Below are 23,009 nucleotides of genomic sequence, written 5' to 3'. Positions count from 1 at the left end.
ATATTGCACTGTAGAGAACCTAGTGTTGATTTTATAAAAGTATTTTTATATAATGGTTTGAATTAAAGTTTAAAATGCAAAAATCATGCTCTAAACAGAAACATTCATTTTGAATGTGCCCCTGTCATATCAAAGAACCTACTGTTGATTTTATATGTCAGGTTTTTCTGCTTGTGCTATATTAAAACTTTTCAAATGCACTTGTGATGTTAGGCTGAATAAGGCAATGGCTTCAATCAAAATTGCATGTTTCTTCTTTCATTGGATATTTTCGATTATTGATACTTATTGAAGACATTCTGATACAAAATCTAAGAACAATGCCAGGCACATGAAGTGCATTTATATCAAATTTCAAAATCGGCCCAACCGTTTAGAAGTCCATAGAGAATAAACACACACACACACACACACACACACACACACACACAGTTCCTTTCATCTAATAATAGATAGATGGATAGATATTTATAAACAACCTCTCTGATAAAATAGTGTCTAAGATATGCTGATGATACAATGCTCTATAAATGGCATGAGAGAAAAACGGATATAAACATATCCAAGACAATGGCAGAATCCTTAGACAACGATCTCCATACCTTAGTCTTAGTGAAATGGAGTTGTAAATGAATGGTAACATTTAATACTACTAAGACTAAGCTTTTTTTCCTTTAACAATTACAAGAAACCTTCTCAACCACCGATAGCTATAATTAATAAAAGTCTGAGAGCTCTTCCTTCAAAATGCTCGGCTTAACATTCACAGGCAATATGAACTGGAACTGAGGACATTGCAAAGGCTGCTACAAAGAAGGTGGGTTCACTCTATAGTGTTAGAAAATTAATCACACTTGGGAATATTCTATATATCTACAAAGCTACCATTTGCCCATGCATGCATGGAGTATTGTTGTGATATCTGGGCTGGTGCATCTACCACTAGTCTCTCCTTCTTGGACAGGGCTCAAAAAAGAGTTTTGAATCTAATGTCTCACACTGTTAACTAAGCCCCAACACCTGTCCCATCACCCCAATGTTGCATTCCTGTGCCTGTTTTACAAGTATTTTAATTGAATGTGCTAGGATCAACTCAATGTACCTACTCCCAACAAAACTGTTTAGCAATAAAATCCCACCCCTTCACTGTAAAGGTCCCTAGATGCTGAGAAGCCTTCTACTTGAATAACTTCTTCCCTTGGACTGCTAGACTTGGGAATTCCTTCCTGGTTACCCGCTTGCCTGACTGTACTGACATGCAGAAGTTTAAATGTAATATAAACTGACATCTCACTCATCTGTAAATATGGCCCCAAATAGTAGTCCCTTATGTTCATATAACATGCTTGGGGTGAACATGAGTTAAAAAAATTACAGTACAAGTTTAGAAATTGAATTGTTTATTAATTATCAGTTGACATTTTATTTTAGGATCTAAAGGTAATTTTTTATAAAATGATTAATATAAAATTTCTTACTAAATAATTTATATAAAATGAATAAAGTCAATGAAAACCCTGTAAAACTGATCATTACTTCAAGATTGTATGGAAAGATTATACATGTTATACAGAAGGTTTATTAAGTATAATGAACTGAAATTTCAGGTTGTATCAGAAAATTAAGAAAAATTATTTAGATTTTTTGAAAAGTGCTTTACATTAATATTTGAAAAGATATATAAACTGATTTTTAAAATGTTTTATAAAAATGGAAAACATTAGAAAAAAGGTGAGTGAAATTAGAACTGATGGCAAATTTTTACTCATTATATTTATATTTTTACTTTCTTGTATCATTTTCAGAAATTATTACAATTATACATGTGATTTACATCAAAAGAGCTATAAATGAATAAATGAACACTACATTAACAATTTTAATGTGGACATTTTATGCATAAGAATTTAAACATTTGAACTATTCTCAATAAATACATGGAAGATAACAGAGAATGTTATGTGAAAGTATAATTAGAAATAAGAAAAAAGTTTGGGATAAAGTATGAAGTGCCTTCAATAAGTTTTAAGATTTTTTTTGTACAAGCATTTAATATTGTTGTAGACTTTTGAAATTTCAGTATGTTATTGCTATACATCTTATGAGATGACTAACCAATTTTTATGATTTCAAGTTCGAAAGAACAGTTACAGCAGGAATTGGAATATACCATACTAAAATCTGATTGTCACAACTGGTGAATTTCAAAAATGCAATCTGGATATGAGGACACTTTAAAACCCAATATACAAAACAATTCTGTTTTTAATTTGGAAAAAATGCCAGACACATATGGCATGCTTCAAACTGCTTTTGGAATATCTTGCATGCATCAAGCATCAGTTTTTGAATGGCATAAGAGATTTAAGGAAGGCAGAGAGTCTGTGAGGGAGGTGTGGGAGGGGTTAGGAAGTCAGAACCCCAGAGTTGATTGGCCAAATAAAGAATTTCATGGATAAGGACTGCGATGCGTCAGTACTTGTTTAGTTTAATCAAGACACTAAAAAATTGAAAATATTGAAAAAAAAAAATTATATTCTCGTTATGGAATAAACTTTTCATACAAAAAAAAAAAATCACTTAATTTGATCAAGTAGTTTTTTTTTACAGAGAAAAATCAAATTATAATGAGATCGATTGGGTAGCATCCATCTTGTTTATTTTGCTGATGACAAGGAGGGATGCACTTTTGCATAATTCATTCAAAAGAAAGTATTACGAAAAAAAAAAAAAAATATCTACATAAAACGTGATACATTCAAGCAGTTGTGCAAGATAGCCTGGTGATAGAGGTTTATGCTTCTTTCCATGGAGTCCTGATTTCGAATCTTACTAGATTTAGCCACTCTGGTGAGTTGTAGATGACAAAAAACCTGTCAGTGGATAATTATATTTTAAAAATAAAAGTGTGTGTGTATATATATATATATATATATATATATATATATATATATATATATATATATATATATATATATATATATATATATATATATATAGTCAAAATGTTCAAAATAGAAACTTGATAAATGTTAATTATAACAATAAACCACCTATGAATTACGCTAAATTTCAAGGACCAAGTTTTTATTCATTTTTCAAGATTAAGGATATTCAAGTAAAGTCATTGAATCTCCTTCATCTTGAAAATGAATAAGAACTTTGTCATAGGAATTTAGCATAATATATATATATATATATTAATGTTACTTTGAAAATAATTGTCACTATTATATACAATATATTAATAAAAATGGCACCACTAATATATATTTATGATAATTTAAATAAAACAAAATACTTTTTCTTTTTTTTTATTACAAATGAAAAAATGAATTTATCAGAGGAGTAATAATACATAATAAATAAAAAACAATAAACAGATTTTTCTATCGTTCTTTGTTGAATTCACTATTTTAATACATTGTTCTATCTGAAGAGAATTATTTATTTTATATCATACTTCAAAATAATAAATGGATAATTTCAAAATAATAGAATGTATCATACTTAATACTTTCTAAAAAATTCAAATGTGTATGCATTAATTCATAATACATGTCAAGAAATATTACCAAACAGAAACTATAATGTCTTAGAAACAGTAAACTAATAAATTGTTACAATCGAATATTTTCAAAACATTGTGAATGATGTAGATTTTTTTCATTAAAAGTGTAGCTCAAAGCAAAAGACAGAAAATAAGAGGAAAAACGTAATCATAAAACAATGGCTATTGACAAAAAGCCTGATACAAAAATGGTGTATAATAATAATAACTGATTAGATATTCCTTCATTTTAATTTAAAAAATATTGTAACTTGAAAAAAAGAAATTTGATGAAATAATGTTTTAAAATAAACTTACCTTTGATATGAAATTCATAGATAATTAAAAGAAAGAAAAGCAAATCCGCAAAAACGTTTCCATCTGCAGCTGCTATCGCATGACATCTTGATGATTCCTTTGTGTTGTTTGTGAGAGGGAAGAAGCCAGCAGTCCTACTTTACGTGTTCTGTGTTCAATGGCTGCTGCTGAGGTGAAATTTTTTTTTTTTCAGAATAACAGGAATATTTGTAATTTATATTCCTAGAGGTCTACATGTATATAATTTTTATGTTTTCTTAACAGTAGTAGTGAACACAATTTTTTGTTAATTAATTATATGCTTTTCTTAAAAATATTAGTGAATGCAATTTCTTTTTAAAGATATAAAAAAAGAAATAAATGAAAGATTTATTTTTAAGTTTTCATTTTCATTGAAGCGATGTGCTACATGAATACATATGAAGATTGTATCAATCATCTCAATGAAAACATTTTAATTTTAATCTATTTTTTGATAATTGTTAGTCATTCATGCAGTTAATGATTTATTTTTTTGAATATCAAGTAATCACATGTTTTAACAATAAAATAAGTTTAATTCTAATTAAATTAAATTATCAGTATGTAAGATTTTTCTTTTAAATTAAGAACTAAATATTTGGAAAATTTTGAAAGTAAAAAATTTTCATTATCCATTTTTCTACCTGAATTTATGATAGAAATTGGAAATCATAATTAACATAGTTGTATATAATTATTTTCAAGGCTGTATTTATTTCAGCATATTTACTGGGGTACGGGAGGTAGAGGTCTATTGATAGATGTCTGACTCCCACTTGGAGGGACATTTCTTGATTGCACATATTTAGTAGATTGACTGTCAACACCTGAATAAGACTTTGACTCTGCATGTGGACTGTCTTCATTCATATATGGTGTGTAAAAGCCTCTGGCTACTATTGTTGTATCGCTGGGATAGTTGACAGTTTGTCCCAATGGCCGCATATCTGTATTATGTTGGTGACTTTTTTGTGAAAGAGGGGGATTACAATACTGAGAAGTATAGTCATCTGAAAAATAATAGATTGTATTTAAGAAATAAAATTTTATAAATCAAATCATACCAAAATCTTTTCTAAATATAAATACGGAAAATTATACTTTTATTAATTTGAGAAATTTTATTTATTTCAGATTTCCATGACTGGAGAGCTAGATTTACATTTGTATTCAAATCTGATAACTACATTAATTTCATATTTTAGTCTAACAATACATTATATTCATACAAAAGTTTCTATATTAATATAATTGTGTGAGCATTCGTGTCTGTCCGTGTATACATGTGTATGTCTCCCACCTCTATGTGACTTAAACCTTATTTTTTTAATTTACTATAACTCAATTGTTTAAGATATAAAATTCAATAGCATAAAGTACTAAAAATTTATTTTTAAAATCCTATTTAAAAATAATAATGTACCTACAAAATTACACCTAAAACACAGTATTTTGTTTTCTTCACAAACAAGTCAGCCATTTATTAATTTCTTTCATAATTCTTCTAACTTTACACTAAGGAAAGAGTCTATCAAGTATGTGAATGCAGTATAATGATATCTGAAAGTGGAACCTAGTCAGGGAGTGTTGTGGAAATGCGTTGAATGGAGAAAAATTAAATGAGAATGATGTAATGGATATGTAATTAGTGTTTTAAAGACAGACTTAGTTATGATATCATCAGAGTAGGATTAAATCTGGAGAGTATAGGAAAATATGTGCAGAATAGGAGACTTTGGTGGTTATGGTCACATTGAAAGAATGGATGAGAGTTCTTGGGCCAGTAAATGTAGAACACTTAAGATATCAATCTAGTTCAAGGCAGTGATAAAAGTAGACTTCAGAGAAAGAGGGATGGATAAAGACCTGCCGAGAGATAGATTAGTTTGGAACTGTCCAATGCATGCCAGCATGTAAAACATTCATCAAAAAGAATATAATGATGATAATAATATAAAAAAAGAATCTATCACTTTGTAAATCCTTCCAAAATTTGAACAGTAAAATCATTTCTAGCCTTAAAATTTTTAGACAATACTTATGTATCCAAAGATTAAAAAACAATCTAGATATTTACATCTAATCATTTTATATTACTATTAAAATAGTATAACATAAATGAGCTTCAGTATTAGATAGATATTAAAACAGTATTATGTAAATAGGTTTCAGCATTACATAAATGGGTCACGACTGAGTGTGGTACAGAGAATAAACTCCCTCTCCCTAAAAATACTCTCATTGTGTGTATCTCAAATAGCCTCTGACAATCAAGCCCAGCGCCGGGCCTTCTCATGTCATTTAACTACTAAGCCAGGTAAAACTGTTTATACTAACTGAGAGAAGGGGCAAAGCCAGTCCACTGGCACCTTAAAATCAATCACTTTGGACAAGTGAGGCTTGCCAGCTTTGGATGATAGCGTACCTAGGATAAGGCAACTCTGATTAAAAACCTTCGCACCCTTGTGGGATTACATCATCAAGGGAAAGGCTAAGGAAGTAAACCCCGACAGAAAATCTGGAGAGTAACTCCCTAAGGCGACTTTATATACTTATGATCACAATTGGCACAGATTATATCTAACTCCATCATTTTAGTTTCTTTATGCAAAGTCAATATTTTGTAAATACATAGATAATTTTTTAGTGACGAAATAACTCTTAGTAATAAGGCTCATATTTATTGATGCTAAATTTTCATAAACTTTCAGATGACAAAAATTGATACAAACAAGTTCCAATGCTTCAATATAAAAATCATGAATCTGGTCTTATATAACTTACCAGATACTTCTTGTCTTGTATCTGATTCACTCCATCCTTTTCCATTTCCACTATGCATAGATTTCAAAGAACTTTTATTGGAATAATCTTGAGTTCTTTTCTTGTCTCTATTTCTGCTTGAAGGAAACGCTATGTCCTGAATATACATCTGACCAAAATAAAATTCATGAATTGAAAATGAAAGAAATATATATCAGAAAGTCAATTATTACTTTGTTAAAAAAGACTGATAAGTATAAAATCAGAATTCATACAAGAATAGATAAAAAACAAAGAAAAAAAACAATGATGGTTATACTGCATATGAGTAATAATTGCTCCATATTTATTAATTAAGGCAAATTTAATAAATTCTTAACTTCAGAGAAATTTCATTAAAAAATAAAAATAGCTATTGGAATAAAAAGAACTTACTTAGTCTTACTGATGCCATATATATATATATATATATATATATATATATATATATATATATATATATATATATATGCATATGTATATGTATATATATATATATATATCAGATCACAATTATTACTATGGTAATAATAATTATATATCTAAGTTACTGACAACATTATTCACTTAATTAAGACTAATTTATTTGTGTATGCTTTAAATTTAAGAGATTTTTTCAAAAAGATAAGCATACAGTAAAATGTCAAGATATTTTAAATAAAATATAGTGAATGGATATAAATTAAACAAAATAATTCAAATAAATTGTGTTAGCTTACCTGAGAAATTGAATCTGCAGTTGATTGAGAATTTGCTTGTGGAGCTGATAGAGTCTGTTGATTATTGTTTTGTTGTGCACTTACATAAGGATGGGTTTGCATTCTGGGTGTTGGTGGTTGACTGCTTCTTCTCATATCAACTGCATCACTTGTAGGAAGAGCAACATTAGACCAAGGATTTGCTGGGTAAGGAGGACTTATCAAATGCCTCTGACCACTACTCACATATCCGCCTTCTGCTACTGGAACACTTCGAGGATTGCAACAGCGAAGGATACACACTGAGATTGAAGCTGTAATGATCACAGCTATTGTCACTGCTACAGACACAATGATAATTGCTGAAGTCAGGTGGATCTTGTTATCTTTTTTGATGTTAACAGCATTTAACATTTCTGATGTCTTGTTGCTTACGGTCAGTGTCAAATATACAGTAGTTCTGGCTGATAGAACTGGGCTACCACTGTCCTTCACTAGAAACTCCAGCTCATAGGAGCCAGCATCTTGTTGGCTTAGGACATGAGTTGAACATAACAAACCAGTGTACTGGTTGATGCTGAATATCTGTTTGCTATTGCCTCTGATTATTTCATATTTTAGAAATGCATTCTCTTGACTGTCACTGTCTGATGCCTTTATCTGGCTGATGTTCTTTGTATGATGTGGGTAATATGTTACATCCATATTATAAGGATTAACACTGGGAAATGTGAAATATGGAGCATTATCATTTTCATCTCTCACCTTAACAATCACATTCACTGTGTTATTCAATGATGGACTTCCTTTGTCTTTTACAAACACTTCAAAATTATAAGTATCTTGAAACTCATGGTCTAAAGACATAATTGAAGAGATTAATCCATTTTCAGTGATTCGAAATGGTACAAATTGTTTATTGGTGCTCACTAAAGAAAAAGACAGTTTACCTCCAAGTCCCAAGTCTGGATCTGTGGCATTGATTGTGCCAATAGGAATTTTTGATCTCTGGTTTTCATCAATGAAGAATTTAAATAATTGTTTAGAAAATTGTGGCTGTTCATCATTCACATCCATCACTTGGACTGAAAATCTGCTTTCACTTTCAAGAGGAGGATTTCCTTTATCCTCACAACTGATCCTAATGTCATGGTGATCTTCACTCTCTCTGTCCACCGGTTTCTTTACAATTACTTGATATTTCTTTGTATCCAGACTTTGTAGTTGAAACTTATTGTGATCAAGAGTACAAGTAACCTTTCCATTTTGATCAGCATCCTCATCAGTAACTTTCACATAGGCAATAAAACTTCCAACCTTAATATCTTCAGAAATTTCAACTGTGTTTTCTCTTGACGCAGATCCAAAATTCACATCAATTACTGGAGCATTATTTTGTTCATTGATTACATTCACTTGAACCATGGCCAAAGAGCTTAATGGAGGATTGCCTCCATCAGAAGCTTTTACATAAAGTTTATATTTCAATTTTTGGCTTGTGGTAAACTTTTTCGCAAGAAAAATTTCCCCCGTTTTTGAGTTTAAATCAAAATGTGCTTTACCAATTTCTGAAGTCTTTGCATAAAAATAATATAATATCTGGCCATTTTCTCCAGAATCTAAATCTTTTGCAGACAAAGTAGTAATAGGCAAAGCAGCATCAGGTTTATTCTTGATTGAAACATTATAAACATTTTGAGAAAAGATTGGAGAATTATCATTGATATCTGAAACAGAGATTTGAATATGTAAGATACTTTCTTTAGCAGGAGGTTGTTTATTTTTTGCAATTACTTGAATCTGGTACATGTCTTTTGTTTCTCTGTCCAGATTTCCCTCTAACATTATAGCAAGTTGTGAACTTCCATCAAAACTTTCAGATGAGAATAATGCAAAAGGTTCCTCCTTCTTTTTTCTTAAATCATAAGTAATTTCATTGTTTTGAATATCTACATCTCTATCAATAGCATTTGGAATTGATATTTTTGTTCCTTTTGCTTCAGTTTCAAGAAAGTGAATCCGAATTTCTTTACTCGGAAATTCAGGTTGATGGTCATTTACATCTTTTATGATAACTTTGATTTCTAATAATTTAATGAATGTGGATGCCTTTTTCACAGCAACATCAACCATTTGAAAACATTCTACATTATAAGTACAAAGTGATTCAGCATCCAATATTTGGGCAGTGTACAGTTTTCCAGTGTTCTTTGAGACATGGAATAATTTAGAATTTCCATTAATACCTTTCCGTAATTGAGTGAACGTAATTTCTTTTTGTTCTTTAATATTTACCTCATCCATCAAATGAGTATCTGCTGCAATGTCTCCCAAATAAGTATTTGGACTCTTTCCTTCTTCCACATAGTATGTAAGATCTACACATAGATAAATCTTTAGCACAGATGAGAACATATATAATTGTATCCACATGTTTCTGATATGAGAAAGCTATATCAAATGAAGTCAAGGTTTCCTGTATATCTGAAATTTAAAGGAATACATTTGTTAAGATGAAACATCAGAAAAAACAAGTCAACAATACCATCATTTATTTGATGTTTTATATCAATATGTGCATTACATGTTTATGTCACATATTTTATTATGATAAGTAATATATTAGTTTGCAAATGATAAATCTTAATTATCCCTGACAAAGCATGAATAATTACAGATGAAATAACATATAGCTCACCATTAAAATTACCATATTTTATAGCTCTTCATTAAGTTTCTATTAATATACACCTTTATTGATGTGAAAGTATTTGATATTATATATTAGAGCATGCCTTGGTAGGTACTGACAGTTTTCTAGAGGTCCATTTAATCCAAACTTTTAAAAAGAGTCAATCTTCATTAAGATAGAAAAAGATTTCTTTTATATCAATAGTTAACCAAGCACCAATGTACTAATCTCATCCAGGGTTCTATGATTTTAGTATTATAATTTAGATTTCCACAGGAGTTTTAATGACAACAAGCCTTCTCAATATTTCTGCATTATAATTCAATCAAATTACAGTAGTACTCTCATCTACTTGATTCAGATCCAATATATTGACAAAATGTTGCATCCCTCTGTCTGTTCTATAAGTACTTTAACGGTGAATGCTCTGACGAACTGCAAGCACTTGTGCCCCCTCGACGTAAATACCCCCCGACAAGCAGCTAAATCCCACCCCTTCACAGTAGAGATCCCTAGATGTAAGAGCCTTCTAATCCAGTAGTTTCTTCCCCAGAACAGCTAGACTTTGGAATTCCCTGCCGGGTCCCTGCTTCCCCAACTGTACTGACATGCAGAAGTTCAAGTGCAATGTGAACCGACATATTGCTGCCCAACTCCCTACATAGTACCCCTGATGCCTATGTCCCTGATAGTAGCCCCCTACAACAAAGTGGCAATGTGCCTTGTTTGGGGTGAAAATGTAATAAAAAAATAATAAAAATACCAGACTTCCAGAGTCTCCAGTCTTAGTGTTAAGCTCTTTGGTATTATTTCTACAGTGATACTAACAAATGACATTTATATTTATAAATAGCTATTTATTTCACTTGTAACAGTAAGGTGTGTGTGTGTGTGTGGAGTGGTAATTCAGAATTCAAACAAATGCTAGCAGCCATTAACTAAATATTATTTTGTGTAATGATGACAACTGTTTTTTTCCAATTGAATTCAATTATAAAAGATGTAGGTAAATTCGAAACCAAACATTTATAGAATTAATATATAAATATGTACAACTTATAACAGCAAAATATGTTCATGTTGCTTTGTGCATCTGTTTGTCAAACAACGACATACAATACATCAGCAGCAACCCACTTGAAGTATTAGTATTATTTATTAATAGGTCTGTGACAACAGAATATTCTTTTCATTGTTTTGACTCTCAAGTATATATCCGAAATAGTAAGACACAGTCAATCAACCGAGAAGCACATCAGTCTATATAAAAACATATATATTAACTCAAGAGTCAGAACAATGAAAAGAATATGCTGTTGTCACATCCCTATTTATTAATAAGATTACAACTGATTTTATCAAATGATTTTAATTATAAAATTTGGCAAGAAAATAAAAAAGCATGCAGTCATTTTTGACTAAACAGGAATACTGGTTCTTAAAAAAAACATTTAGAGTTATCTCCCCTTTCTCATTAAATTCTAAATTGTACAATGAATAGATTTCTAAACATACACAATACACATAATTTGATTGCATGCATATTATCCACTTATAATTAATACATTAATCTAGAAATTTATCTAAGCCAACCAAAAATCCTATTGCATTTATAAAACACAATTTATAAAAATACAATTGCAGCAAACATTTTACAAGTAAAGAACATTATAAAAATGTATATGTATAATACAAGAATTAACATTGGCTTTTTATTTTAAAAAATGCCAGTCATTGTACATATAAAAGAATTCAAGGTACTTGTACAGTTTAGTCAAACATTAAAAAATGAAAATATCGAAAAAAAAGTTTAAATTGTATGTATCCGTTATGGAATGAAGTTCTCCGGAAAAAAATTTCACTTAATTTCAACGAGTAGTTTTTTTTTACAGTTATGATACCAAGCAAAATGTTCGATTTTTAGGAAGAAAAGATAGTATTAAAGATAGGGAAGGGGGTGTCAGCGCTTCAACTAGAGTTATCTTCCTTTGGCATTTCTAAAATTCAAACAAAATTTTTTTTTAAATCCAAGATGTCTGCCTTCAATGTGCTCTCATAAAAACGTGCTTTTCCGCTGTAAAAAAAAAAATTACTTGATGAAATTAAGTGAATTTTTTTTCGGAGAACTTCGTTTTTTAATGGATACATATAATTAAAACTTTTTTCGATATTTTCATTTTTTAATGTCTTGACTAAACTGTACAAGTATCGAATTCAATTATTCAGTTTGAATCTAAATTTACAAAGACAATAAAACAAAGCAACGTTTATTCCTAAGATATTATGCAAGTCTCCTTAATTACAAAACTTTTATATTCAGTAGCAAATAAATAGCAAATATCTGTATAATTACTAAGAATTTACAAGAAAATAAGCATATTCACTAGAATATCAACACGTTTCATATTCCTGCAAAAGATGCTATAAAAAATCCCAATAAAATCATTTATAACTTCAAAGTATTTTCAATATCAAGAAAAATTCTTCATCAGAAATCATGACAAACAAAATTATAATATTACTCAGTAAAAATGCTTTGTTTTATTTTATAACTAGTGGGGTTACCTGGTGTTGCCCGGGTGTGGAGAGGTGGTGAAGTAAGAATATTGAGCAACCCCTAGAAAAAAAAAAAAAAAAATTAGACACAGTAGGCAGCATGGGTGGAGAGAGTTGTGAAAAAAAAAGTAATAGGCAGGCAGGCTCCAATCTGTAATGTGAAGGAGGAAAAAAAGGTGAAAAAAAAAAAGCCAACTGCTTAAATCCTGTACCCACCGTGATATACAACATCACCAGTGTTCGAAATAAGCTTAGTCATTGCAAGGTGTATGATGACTTTGCAAAACTGTTGATGCAAAAACTGATGCCATTTTGTGAAAAATGGGCCAGTTGATGGTCAAAGAATTAATCTTTTCGGCCAATTTTTGGATGTTTGTTGTCCGAGAAACTGACCTTTCAAACGATATCAATTTTGTCAGTGTTCGTCGCGTGTGTCAAAAGTTTTTGGCAGACATACTAACACACACATTTCCTTTTTATATAACAGACTAGCGGGAGTCCCTGGTGTTGCCCGGGTGTGGAAAAGTAAGGGTACTGATGAGCGGAGCCCTAAAAAATGTTTCAAAACCCTATAAGAAAAATGAAAATAGCAGCGAGTACCCATGCAAAAAAAGTGCAAAAAAAAAAAAAAAAAAATATGTACCAATTTTGTCAGTGTTGGTCGCATGTGTTGAAAGTTTTAGTGGGACATACAAACATACACGCACACTAACAGACGTTGGAGATTTATATTATAGAAAAGATTAATTTATTTTTTTTTGTAATACTAATAAATCTTATCATTTAGTTTTTCTATTGTTTATGTAAATTTCTCCAAATAAAGCATGATTTCACTTGATGTAAGGAGCTAAAAAAAAAAAATTAAAAAAAGAAAACATTTCAAGGTCAAAAACTAGCTAACAATAAATGTTACATAGATAGATTCCAATCAAGAAAACAGCAATTCTTCACACTTTCTTAGAAATATCGTTCATGGAATGTGAGGACTAAGAAACAAAATAAAGGAAACAAAAGTTATGAGGCTGCTGAAAGTAAATGCAAAGTTCACTTTCTACTCTCTTTGATTTTGTTTATTTACTAGCGGGGATCCTCGGCGTTACCCAAGTGTGGAGAGATAAGGGTATGAATGAACGGAGGTTTAAAAAAACATGTTTCAAAACCTTTTAAGAAAAATGAAAATAGCAGTAAATACTCGTGCGAGCACAAAAAAAAAAAAAAGTAAGCAGGCAGGCAGGCTCGAACCTGTAATTCTAAGAGGAAAAGGAAGTGAAAAGGTCAACTGCTTAGAAGATGAAAAAGAAGTAACATCTTAGCTGATGTATCCATCGTGCAACCGGAAGTTGCGAGCGTTAGAATTAAAGGTAATCAATTGAAAGTAGACAATAACTTGTGAAAATGTCAATGAAAAAAGTGCCTCCCCCTTGTAGAAAATTGCCCAGTTGAGGAAGAAGTAATGGTTTAGACCATTTTTTCGATATTTGTCATCCAAGAGATCGAGCTTTAAAATGATACAAGTTTTGTTATGTTTTGATATGTCTGTTGGAAGTTTTTGCGAGACATACAAACGCATACATTGTGCCTTTTATATTATACATTCATTAATTATGGTTCAAGATATCAATATATGACATACATGATACTGAGATAGAATTTGTTGAACATTACAATATTAATCATAATTTTTAGTTATAATGATTTTGGACAAATAGTGTTTAACAATTTTTTTTTTTTTTTACATGGGGGTCACCACTTATCAAGGCCCCAAGGCCACTCAGGGATAAAGGTTATTGCATGTACAGTAATCAATGAGATAGTATTGTAGTAATCATTAGTATTGGGGGTTTTGATAGAGTGTCTTACTTAAGGGGGCGGTTTGTCAGGAGTCTGTTTATGTTGGACTTGAAGACGTCCAAGTTGTGGTCAGGTGGGAAACAGGCAAGCGGCAGAGAGTTCCACTGGCGTGCAGTTCTAAGAAAGAAGCTTTGCTTATGGAATCTACGTTTGGATTAAGGCACAGATAAAGAGTGAGGAAAATTATTGACAGTAGTTTCAGCCAGACGGGTGTTTCTCGTGAAAGATTGGCAAGGGGGGATGAGGGATTGGAGCTCAGAAGAGCACCTGCCATGGAAATAACGATAAAACAAAGACAGGCTCGCAACGTCTCTTCTGTTGGAGAGAGGTTGTAGGGAAGAGAAAAGGGCATCCCCACTAAACCACGAAGTCTATTTTGTACTATGTCAAGGCAGGATAGGCTGTTTTTAGCAGCTCCTGCCCAGATGTGGCAGCAGTACTCCATCCTTGGACATACTTGGCTTTTATACAGATAGAGAATTACATTAGTAGTGAGATATCTTCTGGAACGGTAGAAGGATCCCACCATTTTCCCAGCGTCCCTGGCAACAGATTTGATGCACGTGTTCCATTTCAGATCAGGAGTAAAGGTCAAACCCAGAAGCTTGTCAAAACATGGAGCCTCCCCAAGACGAGAGCCATCCATTTCAATTGATGCCAGATGGGGATCAGAGCGTTGATGATGTAAAGATAGAAGCTTGGTTTTGGATGCATTTAAAGTGACCAGCCACCTCTTCCCCCATTGTACCACGCGCTCAAGATCAGAGGAGAGAGAATTAGAAAGAACTTTGTCATTTACGGCCTTTGATGTGTTGCCATAAATGGTAGTGTCATCAGCATAAATGTCAACGAATGATTTAAGTATGTGTTTTGGGAGATCATTAATGTAGATCGGGAAGAGAGTTGGGCCCAGGATGGACCCCTGGGGGACTCCAGCATTAATACTGTGGGCTTCTGATTTCTGCCCATCAACAACTACTCTTATGAACCTATCAGAGAGAAATGATTTAATGATTGAGAAAACATTTCCAGTAATACCATAGCTGGAAATCTTGTGAAGTAGGCCCTTATGCCATACCTTATCGAAGGCCTTCAATATGTCAAGAGCAATTGCCCTGGAAAGGAAACCTTTGTCAAGAGATTCACTAATCCTATGTGATATAACCGTTAGCACATCTGCTGTAGATCTTGCAGAGCGGAAACCATATTGTGTGTCACTAAGAAGGTTGTTTCTGTTGAGGTGGTTGACTACTTCTTTATTTAATATGGATTCCAACAACTTAGTCATGACACACAGGAGACTTATTAATCTGTACTGAGAGGGAGATGACTTTTCATCTGAATTCTTAAATACAGGGAATACTGATGAAGTTTTTCAGGATGTTGGAAAGCACTTCCCCTTAAGCCAACGCTTAAACAGTTTTGTACGTATGGGGGCAAGTTCTGGTTGTAGCTTTTTCAGCACTATAACTGGAATGCCATCAGGGCCAGTTGCTTTACTGGAATCAAGGTTCTTGATTAGCTTGGTGACCTCACGCACAGATATTTGTATGTTGCATAGTGTGTTGTCTGTTATAGGAGGAAATACAGGGAGTTGATGGTCATTGTCGCATAGGGTAGAATTAGCTGCAAATTTCTTGGCAAATAGTCTGGCCTTGTCTGATGCTGACAAGATGACCTCAGGTCCATTGATGATAGTTGGGATAGAATGCACGCTTCTGCTCAAGATCCTGTTTGCTATTTGCCAGAACTAGTAGGAACCAAGCTACTGCTCAGCTACTTTGGATTTAACAGACTGAGCATATAGCTCTCTTGCATGTTTTATTACTCTTTAGTCTCAGTACATCTATTACGTTGGTAGCAATGGAAAAAGTGATTTCTGTGCGTGATGGCAGTAACACATTCAGGGGCGAACCATGTCTGGCTGTTAGGTTTTTGTTGGAATTTTTTGGATGGTATGAATCGGTCTATGCCTACAATTAACCATTCGGTCAGGTCTTATACTATAGAGGGCACATCCTTTTTAAACATGGAATGCAGAGGTAGGTCAGATAGAAATGTACAGAAGCTATCCCAGTCAGTCATAGAGTATCGATATACAGTACGGTTGAGAGGTACGTCTGAAGACTTATTACATTTCATTTTTATGTTAACTACTACAACAGAGTGGTCAGAGGATCCCAGAAGTGATAGAATGGAACATGAACACAGCTCAGAGGAAGTTGTGAGGAAAAGGTCTAGAAGGCTTGCAGATTGACCGGGTGTATCGGGCACATGGGTGGGTTCGTGAACAATCTGAGTGAGGTCATAGGCAATGGCAAAATCATGACAAAACCTCCCCTCATCATCGGTTTTATTTGAGTGGGTAAGCCATTCCACATTATGGACATTGAAGTCACCACAAATCTGAATGTTAGCCGAAGGATGAGCAGACAGGATGTGGTCAATTTTCTCAGATATGCTCTTAAAGATAGTAACCCCACTGTTGTGGGGGCGATAGAGGGCAAATATAAATGCAGTGGTGTAAGCTAGTGCTATCCAGAAGCACATATAAGGTAAATTAGGGTCTTCTCTGAAGATATTCCTACCACATGGAAAGCCATCTTTGATATAGGCACATATTCCATGCCCATGGCGATCTTGGGGGTCAGATTTGGAGTATCCTTTAATTATGAATTCGTCTAGAGAAGTGGTTGGCCCTATGCCTATTTATACTTATAACATTGTATTTGTACACATGTACATTAACTTGTGCATTTTTACATTTATCATGAAAGAAATAGGATGGTATCACAGCAACAAATTATCTCCTTTTTAAATATTTACCAAAGGAAATAAAATAGAACTAAATTAAATTCCTAACAAGATGTCAAATATTTATAAAACTAAGCATCACATTTTAAAAGTACATATAAAAAATAAATCTCTCATTATTTCATATTAAGAAAAGATACCACTCTCTCCTCTGGGTCATACTATTTGAAATCTTTCTACTCTTTTCAACCATACTGTATACTTTCACCCCTTCTCGGCATACCTACTTGCATGAAGTATAAAAAGGCACATTATATATATAATATATATATATATATATATATATATGTATATATATATATATATATGTGTATATATAAAAAACAACATTCAGTAGTCACATAAACAAACCATCTATAATATAAATCTCACGTGTCTGTTTAAATGTATGCATGTTTGTACATCTGCCTAAAACTTTCGGCAGATGTGACGGTTTTTCACAAGATTGGTATCATTTTGAAGCTCAACCCTTCAGACGATAAATATCGAAAAATTGGACAAAAACATTAATTTCTTCACCCTCAACTGGGCACTTTTCTACAAGGAGGGGTCACTTTCTTTGCCAATATTTTTGAAAGTTATTGCCTCTTTTCGATTGATTAGCCTTAATTTAAACCTTCGCCACTTCCGGTTTTGCGATGGATGCAATGGCAAAGATGTCATATTTTGTTTTTTTTCACATTCTTTTCCTTCTTTATGGTACAGGTTCAAACCTGCTTGCTTACTACCACTTTTTTCTTTTTTCTCAATACACACCTCCAAACACTTGGGTATCGCCAGGCATGCAGGCTAGTCTATTATATAAATCTCATCTATCTGTTTAAATGTATGTATGTATTTATGTATGTTTGTATGTCTGCCTAAAACTTTTAACAGAGACGGTGGATTTTCACGAGATCGGTATCATTTTGAAGCTGGAGCCTTTGGACGACAAATATAAAAAAAATTGGCTAAAAACATCATTAATTCCTTCACCTTCAACTGGGCAGTTTTGTATAAGGTGGGGTCGGATTTTCCGATGCCATTTCTCCAAGTCATCTTTTGTTTTCAATTGACTACGCTAAATTTAAACGCTTTAGACTTCAAGTCAGGACAACTGATGGTCTGCTTGTGTTGCATGTCTGGTATTCTGCATAACCACTTGTTCAGCATCCTTTACCTAAACTGAAACTCTTAAAAAAAATGGTGACAGTACAATAAAAAATTACGCTAAAACCAGGCCCAAACTCAAACAAAACCAACCTGCCTTCTCCCTTGAGGCTTGCATTTATGAACATCCGTGGGCTTAGAACTAATTTAAATGATGTCGAAGCATTTCTCCTAACAAACACCCTGGATATCTTAGCACTAAGTGAGACTAATCTACACTCCTCCATCCCCTCTAACTACTTTAACAATAAGGACTCGGACAGACATATGCACGGGCTTGGAGTATATATTCGGAACACCCTCCCCTTGACTAGAGAAACTAAACTAGAATCGGATGATCAAGCCATCATGTGCAACGTAACATTAGCTACTTTTATTTTCTCTACCACTCTCCCTCGACCCAGGACTGTACCCTAATAAACAAAGTCTCTGACAGCATAGACACAGCACTTTCCCTCGACACTAGCGCACAAGCGCATGTGTTTGGTGACTTCAATATCCACCACAGCAACAGCTTGGATTTTCTACTCACATAGACGCAGCTGGTATGACTACATATAACTTCTCTATATCTCATTCCCTATCACAGATGGTTACGTTTCCAACCTGTTTTCCAGACCAGCAAGAACAACATGCATCACTTCTAGATCTGTTTCTGACCACAGTTCCTGATGACTGTCTAACTAATGCCCACAGCCCACTTGGGAACGCCGATCATGCAGTGGTAATAGTTGAAATAGCCCTAAACTTTAGAGCCAAAACTGAAGAGTCAATGCTCAAAACAACGAGATATTATAAAAAGGCTGACTGGGAAGCCATCAGGATCTCATTAGGGATGCCCCATGGCAAAATATCTTTTCATTTCCTGCTGAACAGTGCGCAAATGAGACAACTGAATGCTTCAAAACAACAATTGAAGCACATGTTCCCACACGGAAATTTTATAGCAAGCCCCACTCTCCCCAATGGTTTACTTCTACTTGTGCAGCCACCATCGCGCAAAGGCAGCATGCGTACTGCAGATTTAACCGACATAAGTCCAGTTCAAACAGGCAAAAGTATATAGAAGCCAGAAGTAACTGTAAGAAAGAAATAGCGACAGCTAAGAGAGAATTTACTGGAACCACTAAAAAAAAACATTGAAGCACAGAAATTAGGAACCCGCGACTTCTGGAAAATCTACAACAGTGTAGTAAATAATGGGCAATCAACAATCCCCCCACTATCCAACAATCATAAGGTTGTTTGCTCTGCAACTGATAAGGCTAACATGCTTGCCAGTCGGTTTGCCTTAAACTCCACACTGGACCCTGCCAACCACCCCCTCCCTGACTTTCCTTTGCGGACAGACGCCACACTAGACAATCTGAAAATCACCCCTTCTCAGGTGCATGCTATCATTAGAAATCTTGACACTGCAAAAGCATGTGGACCTGCTCTCATCCCGGCTGTGCTATTAAAAAAGTGCTTCGCCGAAGTAGCTCCAGTTCTCTCTAAACTTTACAACAAATGCCTTAATGAATCTTGCTTTCCTGCCTGCTGGAAAACTGCTTCTGTAGTACCAGTTTTCAAGAATTCTGGTGAAAGAACTGACCCAGTAAATTATCACCCTATTAGCCTCCTTCCACTTTTCACAAAAATATTTGAGACAATAATTAACCAAGCTCTAGTTCATCACCTTGCAGATGCTAAACTTCTGACTGACCAACAATATGGATTTAGACAAGCCCGTTCAACAGCAGACATCCTAACTGTAATCTCAGAACGTATATACTAGTCACTGGACAAAGCGGGGGAGGGTAGAGCGATAGCTCTAGATATATCTAAGGCTTTTGACAGGGTATGGCATGAAGGTCTTCTCAAGAAAATCAGATCATATGGTATCACTGGAAGAATATATGACATAATTAAATCCTTCTTAGATAAGAGAAAAATCCAGGTTGTCCTCGACGGTCGTGCATCTAAACAATGCGATATAAATGCAGGAGTGCCTCAGGGGTCTATCTTGGGACCTCTGTTATTCCTAATATTCATAAATGACCTCCCTGAAAAAATTCCCTGTGAGATGGGTATATATGCTGACGACACCACACTCTATAACAGACACAACAGGAAAACAAATCAACACATATCTAAAGAAATGGCAGAAGTACTAGAGGATGACCTCCGATCTCTAGTGGAATGGGGACATAAATGGATAGTCACATTCAATGCTGCTAAGACTAAACTCGTTTCCTTCAATAATTACAAGAAACCTTCTCTACCACCAATAGCAATGGCCAATGACTTTTTATCTGAAAGTATATCCTTTAAACTACTTGGCCTAATGTTCTCAGGAAACATTAGTTGGAACAATTACATCGAGAGTATTGCCAGGACCGCTGCGAAGAAGCTTCTCTCTACTGTGTTAGAAAGATACTAACACCCAAAAGTATCCTATACCTCTATAAAGCCACCATTTGCCCATGTATGGAGTATTGTTGTCATATTTGGGTTGGTGCATCTGCCACTAGTCTCGCGCTCCTAGACAAGGTTCAAAAGAGAGTCGCCAATCTGATAGGTCCTGAACTGTCATCTAAACCAGCCCCTGTCCCATCGATGAAATGTTGCATCCCTCTGCCTTTTCTACAAGTACTTTAATGGTGAATGCCCTGACGAACTGCAAGCACTTGTGCCCCCTCAACGTAAATACCCCCGACAAGCAGCTAAATCCCACACCTTCACAGTAATCCCTAGATCAGTGGTTTCTTCCCCAGGCTAGACTTTGGAATTCTCTGCCGGGTCCCTGCTTCCCCAACTGTATAGACATGCAGAAGTTCAAGTGCAACGTGAACCGATATCTTGCTGCCCAACTCCCTACACAGTACCCCTGATGCCTATGTCCCTGATAGTAGCCCCTGATAGTATCTTTTTCAGATAAAGAGTCATTGGTCATTGCTATTAGTGGTAGAGAAGGTTTCTTCTAACTATTGAAGGAAACAAGTTTAGTCTTGGCAGCATTGCATGTGACATCATTTTTTAAATTAATTTCAACCTCTAAAAGCATTATAATTATACACATAAATGATTTACATTTAAAGAACTATTAAAGAATAAATAAAGGTACAGGACACTTTCATTGACATTGCTTTTATCATTTTAAGTGAAACATTTTTATATACCAGGATTGACTATGACATTTGAACTATTCTCAGTAAATACCAAATACAAAGTGTTATGTGAAAATATGTTTAGAAATAAGAAGCTGAATATAATATGCATATTCATTTTAAATAAAAGATGTGTAAATAGTTATTATAAAGAAGTCATAACTTTTACTTTTTCCAAGATTTTCATTTATATTGATAAGGAATTAAATCATTTTTGCGAAATAAACATTTTGTGAATTAACTGCTTGTTTTCATTATTAAACTGAATAGATCTATTGATTTAGCTTTGAATTTGTATAAAACGGAAAAAAAATAGAATAACAAAACATCAATGTATATTTTGTAGCTTAAATACCAGATATTTTGGTGAATATTTAAAAATGAAAGTGCATTATAATTTGTATCTATATCTAAACACACACACACATGCTATGTTTAAAATAATTCTATTACATACAATGAATCAGGAGACCTCTAATATGTGTGTGTATTATAATGAAAATGGAATAAAAATATAGTAATATAAATAAAGAATATAAAGAACCATTTTATTAAATATAAAAAATATTTAAAATAAATTTTTGATTGATTTTTATTTTGTTTTTTGTTAAATTTATTCTTTTAATATATTGCTCTATCTGAAAAAGAGGTATTTATACTATATATTTTAAAATAATAAACTAATTGATAATTTCAGACAAAAAAATTTGTACTTAATATTTTTCGAAGAATTTAATAAATTTAAAATTAATTTAAATTCAGGCAAAGAAAACATTACCATAGAGAAATCGTATGAACTAATAAATTGTTTAAAACTAATATTCTCTCAATATAATAAGTGATGTAAATCTTTTTTCCAGAAAATCTTATTCACACCAAAAAACAGAACATAACTGAAGAAAAATATATTATCATCAAACAATGGACATTGACCAGGAGCCCAATACAAAAATGGCGTATAACAATTACTGGTTAGATATTTCTTCATTCCAATCTAAAAAATATTGTAAGTTGAATAAAAGAAATTTAATAAAATTATATTTTTAAATAAACTTACCTTGGATATAAAAGCTATAATTGCTTAAACAATATAAAGAAAGCAAGTCCATAAAAACGTTTCTTGCTACAGCTGCTACTGCATGGCATCTTGTCGATTCCTTTGTGTTGTTTTTGTGAAAGGGAAGAAGCTAGTAGTCCTACTTTATGTGTTGTGTCTTCAATGGCTGCTCCTGTTATGAGATATCTTTTCTTCAAAATAAGTGATAGCGATATTTTTAATTTATATTTTCTATTTCTAATGGTCTACGTACATAATATTTATACATTTTTCTTAATATTAGTGAATGCAATTTCTTTAAAAGATAATACTTAATGTTAGACAGGAAATAAGTGAAAGATTTGTTTTTAAT

The 23,009-nt window shown here is 33.0% G+C and overlaps 1 protein-coding gene across 1 annotated transcript; it reads right to left on the bottom strand.

The window, feature by feature from the left end:
- Positions 1–4,046: 4,046 nt before the first annotated feature.
- LOC145242924 (protocadherin beta-15-like) lies at positions 4,047–22,785 on the bottom strand. The gene is made up of 4 exons (XM_080106034.1): positions 22,658–22,785; positions 7,411–9,873; positions 6,674–6,821; positions 4,047–4,899 (listed from the first exon to the last, which is right to left on the bottom strand). Exons 2-4 carry the CDS (start codon positions 9,820–9,822, stop codon positions 4,616–4,618), a joined length of 2,844 nt encoding a protein of 947 aa, XP_079962160.1. The 5' UTR covers positions 9,823–9,873; positions 22,658–22,785; the 3' UTR covers positions 4,047–4,615.
- Between the last annotated feature and the right edge of the window lie 224 nt (positions 22,786–23,009).

The sequence above is a fragment of the Euprymna scolopes genome, chromosome 21 (genome assembly GCF_053919585.1).
Source record: "Euprymna scolopes isolate OS-2025 chromosome 21, ASM5391958v1, whole genome shotgun sequence".
NCBI classification, from domain to species: Eukaryota; Metazoa; Mollusca; class Cephalopoda; order Sepiida; family Sepiolidae; genus Euprymna; species Euprymna scolopes.
The sequence above is the reverse complement of the archived record's forward strand: the minus strand, read 5'-3'. Positions and strand labels throughout refer to the sequence as shown.